This window comes from Otolemur garnettii, unplaced genomic scaffold (assembly GCF_000181295.1).
Source record: "Otolemur garnettii isolate 467f Iridium unplaced genomic scaffold, OtoGar3 scaffold00016, whole genome shotgun sequence".
Classification (NCBI taxonomy): Eukaryota; Metazoa; Chordata; class Mammalia; order Primates; family Galagidae; genus Otolemur; species Otolemur garnettii.
In genome coordinates, this window is record NW_003852411.1 from 10,631,658 (window position 1) to 10,653,826 (window position 22,169).

General features: G+C 41.5%; 1 protein-coding gene across 1 annotated transcript in view; it reads right to left on the bottom strand.

Moving 5' to 3' along the window:
- Nucleotides 1–22,169, bottom strand: part of LAMC2 (laminin subunit gamma 2) — a 64,888-nt gene that overhangs the window by 36,613 nt on the left and 6,106 nt on the right. Inside the window, exon 2 of the mRNA XM_003785639.2 lies at nt 5,137–5,325. Coding sequence (XP_003785687.1) covers nt 5,137–5,325 — 189 coding nt within the window. The remainder of the gene's footprint in view (nt 1–5,136; nt 5,326–22,169) is intronic.

Consider the following 22,169-nt stretch of genomic DNA (forward strand, 5'->3'; position numbering starts at 1 on the left):
TGCCTCAGCCTCCCAAGTAGCTGGGACTACAGGCGCCTGCCACAACGCCTGGCCATTTTTTGGTTGCAGCCATCATTGTTGTTTGGCGGGCCCGGGCCGGGGATTCGAACCCGCCACCTTAGGTGTATGTAGCTGGCGCCTTAGCTGCTTGAGCCACAGGCACTGAGCCAAGAATTGGGTTTAAAGAACAGACAAAAAATCGCTTCCCAGGCAGGGCGAGGTGGCTCGCCCCTGTAATCCTAGCATTCTAGGAGGCCACAGTGGGTGAACCCCTTGAGCTGAGGAGTTTGAGACCAGTCTGAGCAAGAGTGAGACCCCATCTCTAAAAATAGCCAGGTGTTCTAATGGGCACCTGCAGTCCGAGCTACTCAGGAGGCTGAGGCAATAGGATCACTTCAGCCCAAGAGTCTGAAGTTGCTGTGAGCTGTGACGCCAAGGCACTTTATCAAGGGTGACAAAGTGAGACTCTGTTTAAAAAAAAAAAAAGAAAAAGAAAGAAAGAAAAACTGCTTCCTGTTTCAAATCTGCGTCCCAACAATCACTTTCAGGGCTCATCTGATACCGTCTACCTGCATTTGAGGACTAGGAAAGTATTCAAAAACAATTGATATTTATTTATCCATTTATTTGTGGCCAGGATTGGGTTTAAACCCGCCACCTCTGGCATACGGGGCCAGTGCCCTAGTCCTTTGAGCCACAGGCACCACCCAACAATTGATATTTAAAATTTAAACCAAGTTGGCTTGGCTCAGTGCCTGTGGCTCAAGTGGCTAAGGCGCCAGCCATATACACCTAAGGTGGCGGGTTTGAATCCAGCCCAGGCCCGCCAAACAACAATGATGGCTGCAACCAAAAAAATAGCGGGGTATTGTGGCGGGCGCCTGTGGTCCCAGCTATTTGGGAGGCTGAGGCAGGAGACTCGCTTGAGCCTAGGAGTTGGAGGTTGCTGTGAGCAGTGATGCCATAGCACTCTACCCAGGGGGACAGCTTGAGGCTCTGTTTCAATAAATAAATAAATTAATTAATTAATTAATAAACCAAGTTGGCTTGGCACCTGTAGCTCAGCAGCTAGGGCACCAGCCACATATACCGGAGTTGGTGGGTCCGAATCCAGCGCAGGACTGCCAAACAACAATGACAACTACAACAAAAAAATAGCTGGGCATTGTGGCGAGCACCTATAGTCCCAGCTACTTCGGAGGCTGAGGCAAGAGAATCACTTAAGCCCAAGAGTTTGAGGTTGCTGTGAGCTGTAACAGGACAGCACTTTACAGAGGGCAACTTAGTGAGACTCTGTCTCAAAAAAAAAAAAAATACAAAATTTAAACCAAGAAAGTTTGCTTCCTTTTGAGAACCCTTTAAAAAACATATACACTTGCATTTAAAGATGTTTCAAATAATATCTCAAATGTTTTACTCTGAACAATATATTAACAATGTTAAGAGACTAAGTCCAATTTCAGTGATGTCCCTACAGACCTCAAGAATTTAGGTGTCATGGAGGAAAAAAATACACACATACACCCCCACACACAGAGTGAATTTTGAAGTATCCAAAAGGTTATCAGGGCTTAGACATGTGGTTATAAAAGTTGAAGATAATTCAGCCCTGTTGCTGGGCCCACAAAGTCAACCCCACAAAATATGTCTTGCTGCTCTTTTTATGGAAAATTGATAAGTACATACTCTGTGAGCTCTCTGGGATTATTTATTTATTTATTTATTTATTCATTCATTTATTTTTTGAGACAGAGTCTCACTATGTTGCCCTGGGTAGACTGCCATGGCATCACAGCTTACAGCAACCTCAAACTCTTGGTCTTAAGCAATTCTCTTACCTCAGCCTCCTAGTAGGTGGGATTACAGGCACTGCCACAACCCCCGGCTATTTTTTTGTTATTGTTGTCATCGTTGTTTAGCAGGCCCTGGCCGGGTTCAAACCCACCAGCCCCAGTGCATGTGGCTGGTGCCCTAACAGCTGAGTTATGGGATTTATTAATGCTGTTTGCCTCCTTTGCCATACATGGCATGATGGCGTTTTTTTTGCAAGACATCTCTTCTGCATTCGAAATTGAATATAGAACAAAATCCCTTATCAAGTTATTATCTGAAAGTGAAAAATATCCTCGGGCTAGCTGGGAGACTGAGAAGTCATGTGGGTAATTAAATTTGTGCCACTGTGATCTGTGGAGCCAACGGGTAGCTGAGAACAGTGTGTGGCGGGAATAGTGTCTGTTACTAACATGTCACTCAGCCTGGGCAGGGTGGACCACGAAGCTTCAGTTCCTTCATCTCTATCACAAGGGATGCAGGATGTGTCCACACCTACAGGTTGTCAGGGGGTTATGGAAACTGAAGAGGACTTAATCTATGAAAATATTTGGGGGATGTATAAAGCATTATTTAGATCATACGAAAAACTACCCATGAATTATTCATGGAAACCTGTCTGTGAGCACAGAAGAACACCATTCTGCATTTTTCCCCCTTTCACATAAAGAAAATAGCAGAGAACTGTTCTTGGTCAGGAGACCTGGATCACTTTACACCATTCATTAACTTTTCTAGGTTTCAGTTGCCCCATAGTTAAAAAGGAATGTTAATACTAAATAAAATGTTCATAGTTTTAAACCAAATTTGGCCTGTACGAGGCTTTACTACCTTGTACTTCACAAACATCATTTTACCTCTGCATTTTATCTGCAATGTAAATATCGTGAACCCCCTTTCACACGTGAAGACACTTGGACCAGGGAGAGGTTAAGGAACCTGCCCTGAATTACCCAGTGGTGGTGGCAGTGCCAAGATTTAAACCCAGAATGTCTGGCTCCATAAACCACCACACCGAATTCTACATCATCATCTTTGATGTCAGCAAACATGGGCTTGAACGCTTGCTCTGCTCCTTAGCTCTTTGGAAAAATTTCTTCCCCTCCCTCTTTAAGTCTCTGTCAACTCACATTGTAAAATGGAAAAAAATAATAGCTCCCCCTTCATGAGGTTGTGAAGATTAATTCAAGTGCCTGGCACAGAGTCCACGCATAGTACCTATTAGCTACCATCTAAGATATAAATCATTACTGGGTTCCATCCCTTCCCACTCGGCTGGGATGTCTACCCCGCAAATAAAAAGAAAGAACCAGGCTCACTGCTGCTGGGTGAGCAGCAGGAAGGGAAACAGAAGAGATGGCATGGCGAAGCCTTCACTGCAATCTCTCTTTGGCAGGTGACAAGTTCCTTGTCTACTCTGAGACTTAGAACCTTGTCTTCAGGCCAGGCTTTCCAGAGGAGCCCATTTTAACCACTGGCTAATTTCATTCTTAGCCATCATTTTGCTGGGAGGAGGCAGGTCCACTGACTCACAGTGACAAGAGCTGAGGAGAGAAGAGCTCTTCAGAGAGGTTGAACACCCATTGAAATGGAGTATTTTTTCTTTTAACTTTTCCTTATGAAGTTCTTTGGTTCATAGGAAAAGCTGCTGATTCTAAAAGAGTCTGGATGCTAATTCTCCACTCAAACCTAAGCAAATCTGACTCAAACTACATCATCCAACTTAGGTGAATTTAGCAGTGCCCAGTGGGTATGGGTCTATATCACTTTAAGGTCACCCCAGTTTTCTGTAAGGCCCCCAACCCACTCTACCAGCAACTCATGGCTACACTCAAATCTGCCCACTTTTAGATTCTTTCAGCTGTAGCTATGAATTGGTTCCACAGACCCACACTGAGTCATTGCCATGCAACAGGCTGTACTCTTTAAGTGGATTAATAATCATCACATGATGTTAGTAAACACTTGTAGCACAGATCCATAGATGATGCCCAGCAAGATAATAAACAAACAAGGCAGTAAAAAAAACCCAACTTATTTACAGAAGCACCTCTCCCTTTTTTTTTATTTTTATTTTTGGGGAATCATTGAGAGTACAACAAGCCAGGTTGCACTGTTGCATTTGCTGGGTGAAGTCCCTCTATTAAGAGTGTCCTGCCCCCAAGAGGTGTGTCACACATCGTGGCCCCACCGTCCCCTCCCTCCTTCCCTCTCTCACCACCCTCCATCATGTACTAGCATGGGTTGCCATGGAATACTATATAGCCACTAAAAAGGATGATGACTTTACATCTTTTGTATTAATTTGGATGGAGAAGAAATAATTCTTCTTAGTAAAGCATCACAACAAACAATGGAGAAGCAAGAAACTGCTCCTCTTTTTATTTACTAACTTGTCCTTACTGTCTGCCCACAATGAACACGTCATAGCCTGTGTATCTCTAAGCACAACAAAGACCTGCAGTTCCACGCATACAGGACTGGGTGGGACGCTTAAAAAACCCCAACTGATTATCCTATGAACAAACCACCGGTTGGCTGCTTCCTATTTGTTAACTTATTTTCTCTTGTTGACAACCCTATGAAAGAAGTTAATTTTCCTATATAACTTGGCTCTTTTACAAGTAGCACGTCATATTGCTAGCACCCAGCATGGTGCTAGAAACAGATCTTTCTAATCCTTGTCTTTTTTTTTTTTTTTTTTGAGACAGAGTCTCACTTTGCTTTCCTTTGTAGAGTGCCTTGGCATCATAACTCACAGCAACTTCAAACTCTTGGGCTCAAGTGATCCTCTTGCCTCAGCCTCCCAAGTAGCTGGGACTACAGGAGCCCACAATGAAAACAGATAAGGATCTTGCTCTTGCTCAGGCTGGTCTCTGGAGCACAACAGATCCACCTGCCTTGGCCTTCCAGAGTGCTAGGATTTACAGGCATGAGACACCCTGCCTGGCCCAATCTCTTATTTTTTAAGAGGCTAGTCAAAGGGGGATAGTCATAGACGGGAAGCACTATCTCTGGAAAAGTGTGAGCTTCCTTTGTCCCTGGGTCAGATTCATTTTCCTGGAAAAGTTAATAATATGACTTTTGGTACTAGAACTCAAGTCAGCAGTCCCTAAAGACCCCAGCTGGTTCCTTTCTGATTGAAACCACCAAGAAGACCAGAGCCCGGTAGATTCCCAATTATTCCTGAAGTTGAACATCATCCTCCGGGCCTGCTTGCTTCGCACCTTCTCTTTCTCCCTCCCTCTCTGTCTCCCCCCACCCCTTCCCCACCCTTTTCCCTCTCCCTTCCCTTCTCTCAGCTACCTTTGGAGTTACAGTTGCAGGGCAGACAGCGGTCTCTGTCTCTGTGCCGGTAAAACCCCTCCTTGCACCTCTCGCAGTGAAAGCCCTCGGTGTTGTCCTGGCAGTTGAGGCAGCGGAGTCCCCTGCCTGTCTGCCTGTGAAGCTCGAAGTCGAAGACACACGTCCTGGATTTCCCATTGCAGTCACATTCTAGGGAGGAAGGGGAAAAACATCGTCAGAAAAAACCCAGGGGCAATTCTCCCACGTCTTTTGTTATTATTGGTAACAATTATGCACAAGGGGCTCTATGTTCATTCATGCTACTTGAAGGAGTGAGGTAAGGCAGTGGGGAGTGTGGGCCACTACCGAGCGCTGGTGGGTGGCTGCCAGGGGGAATGCAGGTTCAGGGTTGCCAGACGGTCCGGTTCCTCAAAAGAAACCAAACCCTTAAATTATGTTTTTATGTGAAAATTCCTGATTTAAATATCTGCAAGGAGTTCATTTTAAAACACTGGGCAAGTCTGTGAGCTGGAAAAGACCTCAGCACCCTTAGCTGACAGTATCTGGCGGCCAATCGATATCCACAACGCCTGTCCCTCTGGTGATGGTCAAAGTGAAGAGGTGACGACTATCTGGACAGGTGTCTTCTCCCCCCTCACGGTGCCTTGAATATTCTTCCCAAAGCCAGGTGCCAAAAAGAACTATAGTCCCAGAAGAATGACTTTTCCCAAGTGTCTAGGAAGTCCATCCTATGGACGTTGGTCACTCGTAGGTTGCCCAACATGGAAATACTTAGCATAGTACCTGCGACACTGTAGACACTTGAAAAAATGTTTCAGTCATGGTTTAGAAGTGAAAAATGATGGATTTGGGGGTTAAAAGAATTGTATCAAATACTAGTTCTACTATTTCTTTGGGCAAGTCATTTCAGTTTTCTGAATCTTGTTTCTTCTTCTATAGATGCAGACCTCATTATCAATCTCCCCGAATCGTTAAAAGGATCCCCCTGATGAAAGAATGTCAAGCCCTTTGCACATGCTCCTTCATCCCTCTCTCACAGGGGCAAGCCTTGCCTCAGAAGAGAAAATGCAGCCTGGAGAAGGTTAAGTAACCCAACCCACGGGAGAACTGGGATTTGAACTTCTGTCTGATGCCAAAACCTGCTTTCCTCCCACTGTCCACACTGTCTCCAGCAGCCATGCAGCCGCTCTGACAGCCTGTTTCTAGGGCCACGTCTTACCCAGAGTGCTGACAACAAAGTCAACAAATGTGGCGACACATGCTGGGCAGCTGCCCCGTGTGGGCCCAGCATCAAGCTCGGAAGAAACAAAGGGGACAGAGTGAGCTTCCTAAGTGACTGCCTTACGATAATTTCTAAAACTCTCTTGCTATTTTGGGTGCCATCTAACTTAGGGGAAGTCAACTAACATCTATCCAAGGCCTACTCTGTTTCTGGGACTTTACATATATCTGCTCAGTTAATTCTCACAATTACCATTTTCGACATGGGTTTTATTAATATTATCCCCATTTAATGTCTGCACAAACAAACATGCAGAGAGGCGAGGTATCTTACCTAAAGGCACACAGATAAATGGCAAAGATAGATAACTTGCTCCTAGGTCTGTCTGACTCCAAAGGCCTCATCTTTCCATTCTACCCTACTTCTCAAGATTTGGGTTTGCTGCTGCATGAAGGCTATAAATCCCCAATAGGGGGTCATTCCACCTCTTCCTGAATTCTTTCTATTCTGTAAAATGCCCTGTTCCTCCTTAATTAGCACTGGCTGTTACAAGCAGTAACATTTTTGTACAGTGTTTTAAATCTACCTCTGTCACTATAATATTCATCCCATGTTTTTGTACTTCCCTGGAAAACAACACACACTCAACCCATACGTACAGCCCCTTATTCTCTTTGCATTCTTTCATTTCTTAAACAGACATAAACTTCAGACATTGTTTTACAGGGCCCTGCATCAGTGGAGCCTTTGAGTATCTGAAGATAACTCCAGCATCCCCCTCCCTGTCTCCTCCATTTCAAGTCAAACTGGAGATCTGTTTAATTTCAACCATTTCCCATGTCATAATTTCTGAATTCTTCTTGACTACTCTCCCAAGTACAAATTCTAATTCTCAGTGTCCCTCTTAAAATAACCAATACGTCAAGTGTCGTTTGAATAGCTCAGCTTACAACAGGACTAGATATTTTTATTCCATGGATGAAGACTAACATTGCATTAAACTTATAGCATAGTAAATCTGCACTCAATTCAAACACCCAGGGTTTTCAGAGAACTAGTGCCAAGCTGAATCTTTCCCAACTAATGCTTGTGAAACTGCTTTTGTAGATCTCTAACAGATGTGTTACCCAGCTGTCATGCACTGTGAAATTTCCACCGAGCACATGTTATGCAAGTACAAGGGCTAAATTCACCAGCCAACAATCTTTGTGAGGGTTCTAACCCATAACCCAATAAGCCTGTGCCCTCCCTGCCCTGGGTGCCTTTTGGAAGAAATCTCAGAATAACTACAAACTTTTCACTGTGCCATTCTTATTCAGAACATACTTGTTGTAGGTAATAATTAACTTCCTGAGAACGGCTCATGATGATGCATTTATTCAGAACAATCTTTTTTTTTTTTTTTAAGAAACAGAGTCTTGCTCTGCTGCCCAGGCTAGAGTGCAGTGGTGCAGCCATAACTCACTGAAGCCTTGAATTCCTGGGCTCAAGTGATCCTCCCACCTCAGCCTCCCATTCTTTTTTCTTTTTCACAGAGAAGGGGATCTCACTGTGCTGCCAAGGCAGGTCTCAAACTCCTGGCCCCAAGCTATACTCTCACTTCAGCCATCCAAAGTGCTAAGATTGCAGGCATGAGTCATCATGCCCAGCCCACAGTAATCTTTTCAAAATAGACAAATTTGTTACAATTTTTATATACCACTCCCCTCTTCTGTCCTTTCTCCTTTAAAATTCTACTTTGAAGAAACAAAAAACAAAAACAGGAGTTCTTTCTTTAAAAGAAGAGCCTTCCATGGAGGTCATTACAGTTCCAGGGAGGGAGGTCCTTAGCCAGCATCTCCCATAATCTCTAGAGCTTGTTCAAAAGGTTCCAAGCCTCCTTCTCTCTCATATGGGTTTCCCTTAAAGCCAAGAGCATATGGATGGAGCGGGAACATATCCTACTTAGTAAAGTATCTCAAGAATGGAGGAAAAAGTATCCAATGTACTCAGTACTATTATGAAACCAATTTACAATCACTCACACTTTCATATGAAGAATAGATGACAACTATGGCTCAGGATGAAGGGGTGGATGGGAGGGGAGGGGGAGGTCAGATGGAGGGAGGGTGAATGGTGGGATCACACCTATGGTGCATATTACAAGGGTACATGTCGGATCTATTAAGTATAGAGTATAAATGTCTTAACACAATAATTAAGTAAATGAGGTGAGAGAAATATTAACCAGTACGATGTAAGCATTTCCAAATTGTATATGAAATCGGCACCTTGTACCCCATAAATGCAGTAATGTATACATGATCTACCTCTTTATGATTTAATTTCTTTAAAAAAGCCAAGAGCAATGTCCACTAGAGGGAAGGGATGTGTGGGCCTCCTGTCCAGGGAGTGTATTGGCCTTAGGTGTTTGTCTTATGTGAAACTCCATGAAGATACTCTCTAGCTTTGCCTGCAGGACTTAAGTTCTCAGCTGCAATGAGCCACACACTTAACTGCACTTAGTTCAATATTGAGTCTTCCAAACACTCACAACAAGAAGATAAGGGAAGAGCTCATTCTGGGCTTATTTTCATTAGAATGTTTTTTTTGTTTTTGTCATTGATGTATTTGAAACATCGTCAAATTATCTCCCAAATTTAAACTAATTGCCCTAAAACCAATTATTATTTATTCTTGCTATTGGGGAAAATGTCTTTATATCTTAAATTCTAGAATATTCCTGCAACTAGGCATAATAAAATGGGCATAGTATAGTTTGCCCATGGTCTTTTTCATTCTGTGTCCAACTCCTGCCCAACCACTGCCACGGGCACACTGGTTGCCAAAGGGCATAAGGTAGGGTGGGGACTCTGCCAAAAGGGCTAAGGAGAAGCAGCATCGCACCCCAGCCAGTTGTACCCACATGCAGCTGATGCTTACCATAGTCAGTAGGTCCCTTTGCGCTTTTTAAATGAGACAGAAATCTGCTTTTGTGTATGAAATCTGCTTTTTTAAACAATGCCCAAAATTTTTTAAAAAAAATTTTATGTTGCCCAATTATTTATTAATTTTTTAATTGTTTTTAATTTTCAAATTAATACGAGGGTACAATTTTTAGGTTACATTGTTCTCACTTCCAGGGTAAAGTTCCACTTGTAGAAGAGCCCCTCACCGAAGAGGCACGTTATACACCCTCACCATGTGCACCTTAGGTGAGATCCTGCCTCGTGCCCTCCCTCCTTCTGCCATATGTCCTCCCCCTCCTGGTTCCCTCTACCCCCGAACTGGAGAACTGGTTCCCTCTACCCCCAACTGGAGAACTGGACTATATTAGTGTTTTATTGTTCTTACGAGCATATAATTCTTTATTGATTTCATATTAGTATGGAGTACATTGGATATTTATTTTTCCATTCTTCTGATACTTTACTAAGAAGAATATATTTCAATTCCATCCAGGTAAATGTAAGATATAAAGTCTCTATATTTTTAATGGTTAAATAATATTCTATGGTACATATACCATAGTTTGTTGATCCATTCATGGGTTAATAAGTACTTAAGATTGCTTCTGCAACTTGGTATGATGAATTGAGCCACAATAAACATTCTAGTACAAATGTCTTTGTGGTAAAATGATTTTTGTTCTTCTGGGTAGATACCTAGTAATGGGATTGAAGGGCCAAATGGAAGGTCTACTTTTAGATCTTTGAGAATTCTCTATACTTCTCTCCAAAAAGGCTGTATGAGTTTGCAATCCCTCCAGCAGTGTAGAAGTGTTCCCTTCTCTCCACATCCACGCCAGCATCTGGTGTTTTGGGACTTTGTGATGTGGGCTAATCTTGTTGGGGTTAGATGATATCGTAGAGTGGTTTTGATTTGCATTTCTCTGGTGATTAATGACGTTGAGGGTTCAGCGCCCATAGCTCAGGGGTTAGGGAACTGGCCACATACACCGGAGCTGGCAGGTTTGAACCTGGCCCAGGCCTGCTAAACAATGATAACTACAACAAAAAAATAGCTGGGTGTTTGATGGGCACCTGTAGTCCCAGCTACTTGGGAGGCTGAGACAAGAGAATCACTTAAGCCCAGGAGTTTGAGGTTGCTGTGAGCTATGATGCCACTGCACTCTCCCAAGGGTGACATAGTGAGATGGGGTCTTAAATAAATAAATAAAGACAATGAGCATTTTTTCATGTGTTTGTTTGGCCATTCGTCTGTCATTGTCAGAGAAGTTTCTGTTCAAATCGCTTGCCCAGGGGTGGATGGGTGGAGGGAGGTGATTGGTGGGATCACCTCTATGGTTTATCTTACAAGGGTACTAGTGAATCTTTCTAAAAGTAGAATATAAACGTCTTAACATGATAACTAAGAAAATGACATGAAGGCTATGTTAATTAGTTTGATGAAAATATTTCAAATTGTATATGAAAACATCACACTGTATCCCATGATTGCATTAATGTACACAGCTATGATTTAATTTTTTAAAAAATTGCTTGCCCACTTATAGAGAGGGTTGTTTGTACTTATTGTTTGAGTTCCTTCTAGATTCTAGTTATCAGGCCTTTGCCAGAGTGATAACCTGCAAAACTCTTCTCCCATTCCCAAGGCTGTATGTCTGCTTTGTTTGTGGTACCCTTAGCTATGCAAAAGCTTTTTAGCTTGATCAAATCCCAGTAATTTATTTTTGGTGTTGCTGAAATTGCCAGGAGGGGGTCTTCCTCATAAGACTAGTATCTTTTCCAGGCCAATATCTTCAAGTGTTTTCCCCACACTGTCTTCTAGAATGCTTATTGTTTTGTGTCTTAAATTTAAATCTTTTATCCAATGAGAATCAATTTTTGTTAATGGTGAGAGGTGGGGGAATTTTTTTAAACTAAGTTGTCCATGGGCAAATCTCTGCACTTGACTGCACTTCATTTTTTTTTTTTTTGAGACAGAGGCTCAAGCTGTCCCCCTGGGTAGAGTACCATGGCATCACAGCTCACAGCAACTTCCAACTCCTGGGCTCAAGCGAGTCTCCTGCCTCAGCCTCCCAAGTAGCTGGGACCACAGGCACCCGCCACAACGCCTGGCCATTTTTTGGTTGCAGCCGTCATTGTTGTTTACTGGGCCTGGGCTGGATTCAAACCCGCCACCTTAGGTGTATGTGGCTGGCGCCCTAGCCACTTGAGCTACAGGCACTGAGCCATTGACTGCACTTCTAATAGGCAGAAAACACATCCCAGGCTTTCAAAAAAGAAAAAACGAAGTTCTAGCATATCACACAGTATCTTGTCCATAGTAAGTGTTTAGTGTTTTGTGTTTTTAACAAACTAATTAAGTTCTTTTGAACTTTTGGAAACCCATAGATGTGTTTCTACTATTTAAAAACTCCACGTGCCCTCACACATCTGATAGATTTTGCCTTAAAAATACAAACATAGGCCAGGTGTCATGGCTTGCACCTATAATCCCAGCACTTTGGACACTCAAGATAAAAGGATCGCTTGATGCCACATCTCTGAGGTCACAATGAGCTACTGATTGCACCATAGCATGCCAGCCTGGGTGACAGTGTGAGATGACCCTGTCTATAAAAAAAAGAGAAAAAAGCTACAAAAATAGAAATACAATAATTTCTTTAGATTAATAGACCTAAGTAATTTATTTGGATTAAATGCAAGACTATAATACACCTTAAAACAGGAGGAAGTTCTAAAAATGTTTTCTATTTTATTTTTCTTCCTTTACATTTAGACTTGTTTAATTTCATGTCTAGAAGTTTTTTTTGCAATTTCATTTTGTAATCTTCTTGCTATTCTTCCAAAATTTGGGCCTGCTGCAAATTTCATAAAAATGTTGCCTAGTTTCTAGCAGGGGGCCAAGCAGTGGAAGTGTAAAGTTGGGGGTCTTAGACCCTCCCTGAGTCAACTGTGAACCATTCGTCAACAGTCTTTTGACGCATCCATTCATTCAACAGACCCAGAGGGCGCATCTGCCATGTCCCAGGCCCCCTTCTAGGCACTGGGATACAAAAGCAAACAAGAAAGCAAACAGAACTAGTAGATGTTCCAGCCTTCGTAGCATTTACATGCAAGGTGAAGGGGAAGAAAACACACAACACATTTACACAATGTATGCAGAGAAAATTATTTGTTAAGTCATATTTGTTAAGGAGTAATACACAAAGCAGTGAAAAGAAATGGGGGGGGGACACAATTATAAGAGGGACTTTACCTAACAGATGCAATCAGTGTAACCTAGTTCTTTGTACCTTCAATGAATCCCCAACAATAAAAAAAATAAATAAATAAAAAGAAATGGGGGGTGGGTAGGCGAGATGGGTGGGCAGGAGGGTTGAAAGTGCCATATGTTGGTTTACTGCTTTATTTGTATATTGATATGTGTCTGGTTCATGTACCCATTTCTCTACGGGGGATAATGTTTTTCTTTTAAATTATCATGAATGATTTACATAATAAATATATCAAACTATTTGCTTATCACTTTGCTGCAGATTTTCTTCTACCCTTTCTGATAGAAAGGAAAGAAATCCTCTCTCTTGATAGATTTCGTTTTACTGATCCTTACTCCTCTTCCTGTCCTTGGTCAATGAGACGTATATTTATTTCATTCATGTAATAAATAACATTTCCCATCTAACAGGGAGATGGGACTGGGTGCCGGTATACTCAGACTTTGTGAGCCAGCAAAATCTCAAAAGAGAGGCTTGCTTGTGTTTGAGTTTGCCCACAAAGATATCAAATATATATTGATTTATCAAGTGATATCTATTTGGCTGTGTCTTATCACATTATCCATGTTTATCTATTTCATCATGAACAGGCATGGGTCTGGGCCCTGGCATTAAGATATAAATCACTATGGGTGGAGGGGGGGGGTGATTGATGGATGGGATCATGCCTATGGTTCATCTTACAAGGGTACATGTGAATTTTTCTAAATATAGAATATAAATGTTTTAACCTAATAACTAAAAAAAAAAAAAAAGATATCAATCGCTGCATCAGAAAACGCAGAAAACAAATCAGATTCGAACCTTGAACAGACCTGCAGCCTTTCTAGGGACTAGAGAATAAGACAGGGAGGTTTTTCTGTGTCTTTCACTGAACTCTGTATCATTGGTGCTAAGTCCCATTCATTACTCTTCTTTGACTATTCATTTGTACCAAACCAGGACACCTCTTCAAGGTTTTACCCTCACCCCTCTGACCCCTCACTGACACTCCTGTAGATCCTTGAATCTGCCAGCCAGGGTTCTCTGCACAGGTAAAGGAATTCAATGGGTTTACCTCAAGTCCTACATAAACACATTTGAAATGAGTCCTTTTACTCTGATTTTCATATATGTCTTTAAGTCTAGGGAAGTGTGGGTGGTAATTGTGTCTGACTACACTGCATGCATCTTCTTTGGTGCTTAGGCATTTATTATAATAATAACTATAATAGCACATTTCTGACCCTCAAGGTGCTTCTTAGGAAAGACCACCAGGCAGCCAGACGTGGGCTGACCCGCCCACCACCACCCACACTTGCAGCAGACACAGATCAAAGGCGCTGGAGGCCTCTTTAAACAATGGGGCAGGCCTGCGGAATGCCTGGGCTCACTTCACAGCACTCCCACCCCTCACTAAAACACGACTTCAACAGGTTGGGACAGGAAGCAAAGGGGCAAAGGCTGTTTCCAAGCTGTAGTCTTGGAAGAATGAAAGGAAACAAAAAATATTTCCTAGGGTTGTCCTCAGGGCAAGGCCTTGGAATAATCACCTGAGTGGTGCCAGTTCATCCAGACCCCATTTTAAATTTCCCATAAGTAATGCTGCCCTTTCGAGGCAAGCAATTACCAGAAATTATAATGAGTTGGCATAAATGTGATCATCTGTGTATAAGCAGATCCTCTTTCTATTGTTCTAAAGTTAAAAACACATTCTGGTGTTTCACCAAGGTGATCGAATTTCCATCTTCGCACAATTTGTGCAATCATGGTGCTTTTTTAGTGTTTTATCAGTAATGACAAAACGAAAAATCCAAACTCCTTTCAAAACTCATCAGATCTGGTCTCTGCCAGCCTCTTCAATCTCTTTCTGTTTCTATTCACTGGGCTCCAACTCACAGATCCCTACAGGAGTTCTAGGACACACGGAGCTCTTTTGCACCTCACGTCTAAAGGATCTGCTGCTTCCTAGCTATTTCCTTTTCTGGGGCGCTCCCTGCTTCTGCCCTCCCTAAATCCATTTTCCACAGAATAGCCAGTCTCCATTCCAGAAACCTAGATCAAATTGTACACTTCCCTGCCTGTGCCTTCAACTGTTTCTCCATTCTCTGAATGCCCAGAGCACTTCATCTGCACTTCACTCACAGCACTGGCCACTTTCTTTCCTGGATCTTCATTATTTGTGTAACATAACTTATTTCCTCTACTGCATTTTTCACTTTTGTATGCCCACAGTACCTAATATGGTCCTTGGAAATGGGATTGTTGGACGGATGGGAGGGAAGGGTAGAAGAATGAATAGATGCATGGATGGATGGATGGATGGATGGATGGATGGATGGAAGAATGAATAGAAGTAAGAAGGAAGGAAGGGAGAGAGGAAAGAAGGGAAAAATACAAGTAGTCTGACTCTAAGAAAAAACAAACAAAAACTGGAACATACAGAAATCTTCCAGAAGTCCAGAGGCCCACTTTCAAATTTTCCCAATGCAATATGTAAAGTTTTCAGTGTCTACCTATATGGCTTCTGAATCAAAAAGGTTATGTTTCAACAACCAAAAAAAGCCCTCATGAGATGGAACAGAAAGAATTATGAGAGAAACATGTTATTTTCCATCAGGAGTGTCTGTACTTTCTCTGGGGTTGCTGCTCACACTGGGTGAACTATTTCTGCTCCAGGACTGTCTGCCCATCTGTGTTCTGAGCCCAGAGCTGCAGTGGCTTTCTGCATGCCATCTTGAAGGGCAGCAAGCCCAGGGCTGAGTGGGAGGAGGGATACAGAGATGAGATCAGTTTGCAGTGCTCAAGCAGCCTTGACAGGTAGTCTACTTGGCTGGTGTGAGGAACGATGTCAGGAGCCAGGAATTTGAGCGTCATGTTTGAACCTGACAGTGCATGCTGGTTGCTATTACGTAGAGCTTTGCTGTTCTTGCTACCATTTCAGCTGCTCAGTGTGGTAAAACTGACTTAAACAGCAGCAAGTTTATAGAATGTTACCTGTAATCTCTGGCGAATGAGTACAAGTACAAACCACTTAAAGAGGACACTCGATTCGCTTCCTTATTTGGAGGAAAGCTATGTGCCCTGTGCTTCCTTCCCTATATTTTGTGTCCCTCATTTCCTTTCTGAGACATCAAGTCTTTTTTTCTCCTTCCTTTTTGAAAGTTACTTAGTTACTATGAAGCAACACTTCCAGGTGTCCTCCTGGCATCTGACCTTCCCTGCTCACATCTTTGCTGGCTCCTCCCCTTGGTCCAATGCTAACACTGGCGTTCCTCAAGACTCTGGCCTAAACCTCCACACCTTCTCTGTCTATAAGTGTCCCCTTGGGTAATCTCATCCAAGGTAAGGGTTCCAATAGCCATGACAGGTGTTGACAAACCAAGATACCTCCCTGGCCCAGATGCCATCTTGACTTCAGGTTCTTGTGCCCATCTCCAAACAGTTATCTCTAAAGCTCTTTACCCCAAATATGCTCACATACAGACTTGGGATTATCATGCCTTCAAATCAGAAAGCTAGAAGGCATCTTTAGAGGTTCTCCATCTTTCTCACCTGCCTATATTCAACAATGAATGTTACTGATATAACCCATCCAAGCCTAACCCCACTATGGCCATTCCAGACCAAACCCGGATTATCTCTTGCCTGACATGACTTCCTACTGAATTCCTTGCAACTTCTCTTGCCTCCCTCCACTCAGCAGTCAGAAAACCTTTTCAAGACATAAATTTTATCAATCCTATTTGCTTAAAACTCTCTGATGCTTTTCATTTATTTTTAGGTTAAACACAGAATTCAGAATTCCTTAACCTTGGCCTACAAGGCCTACCATGGTCTTATCCTAGCTATTTGTCTAGACTGTCTTCATATAACATTCCCCAGGGGGGCATCTTCATTTCCCTCCCACTCATTTCACTTGTTCTTCATCGTATGTCTTCACTCTGCTTCTTAAAATTCTTGCTCTATAAAGGAAAATCATCATGGTGGGGAGTGGTAAGCTGGAGCTAACAATCTCAACTAGTCACTGCCCGCCTTGTTTGTTCAAAGAACTTACACTAAAAATTAAATCTTAAATGGTATCCTTATTGGATGCCATTTCCTTCTTCTGAGGTGAAGGACTGGTTTCCTATAAACTGACAACCCTCTCTTATACTCAAAGATGGCAACTATCATCTCCATAAAATCACCTACAGTAAGGCCCTTCAATAAGGAATCCAAATGTAAATCGCTAGTGAAGATAGTGAATACAATTTGTATAAACTTACCTTAAAACAAACTACTGAAAGGGTGCTTTATATAGCAATCTATCATAATGTATTTTTAAAGTTATTTTCCCCAAAGCTAAATAAATAAACTATTTTTACAAATATTCAAATTGCACACTACTTATGAAGTCTAAAGCAAGACACCCCTGTCACCCATCAGTTTGGTATCAAATGCATTGAAAGCTATGGTCCTGGCTCAGCGCCTGTGGCTCAAGTGTACACCCAAGGTGGCGGGTTCGAATCCAGCCCAGGCCTGCCAAACAACAATGATGGCTGCAACCAAAAAAATAGCCAGACGTTGTGGTGGGCGCCTGTAGTCCCAGCTACTTGGGAGGCTGAGGCAGGAGACTCGCTTAAGCCCAAGAGTTGGAGGTTGCTATGAGCTGAGATGCCACGGCACTCTACCCAGGGGGATAGCTTAAGGCTCCTGTCTCAAAAAAAAAAAAAAAAGGAAAGAAAGCTATAGTCCTATTTGAAAAAAAAATCCGTTTTTATGTCTGAGATATTCAAGATGAAATGATGACCATTTTCATTAAATTATGCTTACATGTGATGATGAAAATGCTTATATGTATTTTTCCAGTTTTAAAATATCCTACATGGAATTTTTTTCCTTCCTAGGTTTAACATGTTTCTCAGCTTTGGCGAATTCTTTATCACAAAATCTGAACATTTCATCATTTAAAGCGGCCTTGAAACTTACGGTTTAATGTGTGAATGTCTGCTTCCAGTTTTACCTTTTTAAGGAATGTCACAATATATTTTCTGATTAGAAGAAGGAAATAAGAAAACTGAAATGATACTTCTCTCACTAAGAGTCATTTAACTGAATTTTATCTTCTTTCTCACAGAACTTTTTAAGCCAAGGCAGCCAGACCCACTGGTGCCTGATCCATTTGCTTCCCAGGACATTAAAATGTCTAAGCAGTGTAAGCAAGGTACGGCGTGGAGTGCTAGGAAGAGATGAACAACAGAGCTCAGTTCTCTAACCACACAAGCAATTTTAAATGATAAACTATGGGTAAATCTTTTCAATTCTGAATAGTCCAAAGTCATCAATAGCAAAGCTCAGATCACTGCAACTTCCGTCTGAACGATTATGACTTAAGAGGAGACACCTGTTTTCACTGAGAGTTCAGAGTCCATCATGTGGCCTGTAGATGACTCAGCCTGGTTGAGGACAACACTAGGAGACCACACCTGGAGATGTCTTTCCCTAACAGTCCACTGAGACACTGGAGCCTGCGCAGATAATGAGGAAAGGGAAAGAAAGCCCCAGTGAACAGAAAATGAGGGACACCAGTTTTTGTCTGACTAGCGAAGGAGTTGAAGGTGCAGGTGGAAGCTGAGGCTCAGTTTGGATGAATTTAAAAGGGAAAGGGAAGAGAAAGTTAAAACCCAAGAGATACAGCTGGTACTTTTAAAGGCTTTACAAGACAGCTGGCATCAGCTACAGGACAGAGATTCAGTTAAGTGTTCGTGGTAGGATCCTAGAGGAAAGCATTCAGCCACAGGTAAGCCCACACCCTTCTGACCACAGAAATCGAGGTTTCTACATTTCTATGAGGTCATCTACAAAGAAAAGTGTCCCAGTACAGAAAGGATATTTGATTGTTATTCAAAGAGCACAGTCCTACTGTGTTTGATGAACAGGTCCTACTTGGCCTTACAAAAATGTCATATGCCCCTTTAAAAAGCAACTGAAATGAAGGCGATTAGAGAGTCCAGGGCAGCTAGGGTAATATCTGAAGCAAAGAAGATCAAAAGGAGAGAAATCATGTATGAGGAGTCTGAAAAAAGAAAAGTTACAAAAGAACTTCTGATCTGTACTGAAATGCTCTATTGGAGATAACTGGACATGATTGTTCAATCATTTAGATTTGTGTTTTGTCAGTTTCTTAAAAGAAAGTAACCTAATAAATCTTCCTCTTTAAACATATTATTGCTTTTATTTATTTATTTTAATATCAGGTTAATGTGAGAGTACAAACAGCCCAATCACAATATTTGAACTTTTTTGGTAGAGTCCCTCTTATAGTTGTGTCCTGCACCCAAAAGGTGTGCCATACACCCTTACAATGTACCCATTCAGTGGGAACACCTCATAATCCCTCCTTCGCTTTCCCCCTTCCTTCATTCCCCCTCTCCCCAACTTGAATTGAAATGAGTTTTTCTCCTATGTGGGTATGTATTAGATCATCTACTGGCTTCATATTAGTATTAAGTACATTGGATATTTGCTTTTCCATTCTTGTGACAATTTACTGATAAGAACATGTTTCAACTCCATCCAGGTTAATGCAAAAGATGTGAAGTCACCATCTCTTTTATGGCAGAATAGTATTCCATGGTATGCATGTACCACAGTTCCTTAATCCATTTCTGAATTGATGTGCATTTAGGTTCTTTCCATATTATTGCTTTTATGCCTGGTATATTTTTGTGCAAAAAGATAAGCCATAGGTTTTTTGCTATCACTACATCCTTCACAAATATATAGGCATTAAGGTATGTGTGTATGCTTATTATGTACCATGACATAGTTCTCAGTTTTGACAAAAGAATGATGGTAATTCATGTTCATTCACAATGATGGGAAAATAGGTATAGAGTGAGTTTAGAGCATCTTCCCTAAAGATTGTTTTCAGAAAAAAATTCTATCTGAAAAGTATAAATTAAAACTATATTGACCAGGTGCAGTAGTTCACACCTGTAATCCTAGTACTTTGGGAGGTCAAGGCAAGAGGACTGTTTGAGGCCAGAGGTTCCAGACTAGCCTGAGCAACATAGCAAGACTCCATATTTACAAAAAACTTAAAAATTATCCAAGCATGATGGTGTATGCCTGTAGTCTCAGCTGCTTGGGAGGCTGAGGCAAGAGGATCCACTTGAGTCCAGGAGTTTCAGACTACAGTGAGCCATGATCATGTCACTGCACTCTAGCTTGAGCAATCCAGTGAGACTATCTCAAAAAACAAAGCAAAACAAAAACCTATATTGCTTGAAGTAAAAAAAAGTGAATTAAATGGGTTCTTTGGAGTCAAACCATCTTTATATATAAAAAGAAGTAACCCATATTCCCAGATGAGATTAGATCATGAAGACACTACCACAGAGTGGAATGATGTGCCTTGCATTTCAGTTGAGCAAATATGCTGCTTCTCCACTACCACTTCCCATGTCAAGTAGGCTGGAACCTTGTCCCCTGCTCCCCACAGATTTCAGCATGTGTAGATCCTTCCCACCATGGCAGGACTACCTGGGTAAGGCAAGAGTGGCAGCTTCAGATTTCTCTTAGACCAAAGATTTAACTTCAGATTTCACTTAGATCTCCGAGTGACTTTTGAACACTAGGAATCCTTCTACCAAGTCCAAAATGAGTAGTCATTTTGATAAATATGTTTAAAGTGGTAAATAGTGGTAAATATGTAAAAAGCTTATATGGTCAATGTTTTGGCCATAAAACTGACCCATTCCTGAAAGTCTCTAGGAGTGCCATCAATAGTCTCTAGCAAGGAGAGAAAAAAACCCTGTGGAAAACAACTGTGTATATACAAATGTAAAATGTCAAAAGTCATTGAAGATCAATGACTGGTAAAACAAAATTTTATCAGTGTCCTATCAACAATCCTATTTTTTTACACTAAGCTACATGGTCAAGTCCAGGCTGTATGATAGTCTGAGAACAGAGTGGAACAAAGAAAAGAGATACTGGATGATTTGCTTGCTTTCTTGTCAATGTCCCACAAACTAGAGCTGAGCTTGGTTTTAACCTATTCTTCTCTGATATGTTTAAAGGAAAAGTTACTGTACTGACTCACATACACAAATAGAGACTTCTGAACAGATAGGAGATAGATGTCCCGAGTAGAGATACAAGGGATGTTCTTACAATAGATCAAGACTCCATCAAGCCTAAAAATTAATTTAGATGAAAATGCATAACAATGAGAAATAAGCCAAGGAGTTATCTTGGAAAAAGAAGGTTTAAACTAGTCACTGAAATCCGGCCCTGTTACTAAGCACATAACTTTGGACAAGGCAATCATTCTTCATGCCTCAATTTTCCAATCTATAAAAGGATTACACATGCTAGAGTCCAGCTCTGCTACGACCAACTGTAAGAATTTGGGCTGTTAATCCACCTCTCTGGGTGTCATTTTCCTTATCTATAAAAGGAGAGGCCCTTGTAGAGAACCCCAGAGGTCCACTCTCACTTTAATTCTATGATACTGAAATAAGAGAAAAAAAGTGGTGAAACATTTGAAATTTTTATAAGAAAATATCCCACATAAGTGCAGCTGAACATCTGGATGGCTATCCAATTTTAAAGTTAGTTGTGGGAAATGATTTGGCTGCAATTTGATTTTTTTTCTAATGTGGAGACCAAAATTCTCACAATAAATAAAAATAAAATCTGAAAAATACACAGTTGAATTCTATAAATGGTCTGCAAGCCCTGAAGAAGTTCTGGGTGTGTACCTTTGACCAATTGATCTCCACCTCTTCTCTGAGACAACAGAAAGGAAAGACACAAGCCCTTATGTTGATCAGAGTTGGAGGAAGAACCATTCTTTTATATTCTCATAATTGTGATATAAAGAAGCACATGTTTGTTGAAAAGGCACATATCACAGACATACAGGCACCCACAGACACAGAAAAGACTTAGCCTTTGGCTTTGGATATGATTCAAACATTACGTCATCTATCTGGGGATTATATTAGAACACAGCTCAGTAATGATTCAGTAACTTACTACATTTAATTTGTGACTAAATCAGAGTATTCCAGAATCTACAGAGCTCTTCTTTTTAATTTTTTTTTCTTTTTTAGAGACAAGGTCTTACTCTGTTACCCACACTGGAGTACAGTGGTGTGATCACAGCTTACTGTAGCCTTGAACTCCTAGGCTCAAGTGATCCTCCTAGTTCAGGCTCCCAAGTAACTGGGATTACTGGTATAAACCACCATGCCTAGGTTGGAGCTCCTATTTCTACACCAGTCTATAATAAATGATTCAAGCTGTATCCCTACAAACTTCTTCAAGAAAAAAAAGATCTATATAGTTTAGCTATTAAGGTCCTAATGTGAAAGATATTCCCAGGATTGCCTTAACACCTTAATTTCACACTCTTACTTGCCCATAAACATTGATCACAAATCAACAATCTTTCTCAGCTTCTTGGACCACTGGAACTAAAATCAGTAGTTGCCCCCAGTTCAGGACACCTAGAAGTTAAGTCCACATGGGAATTTCCAACTCATACACCAACCCAAATCTATATTCTTTTGTATTGTACATGCTTGAATACAAAGTAGAGGTTTTTCTTTTTTTTTT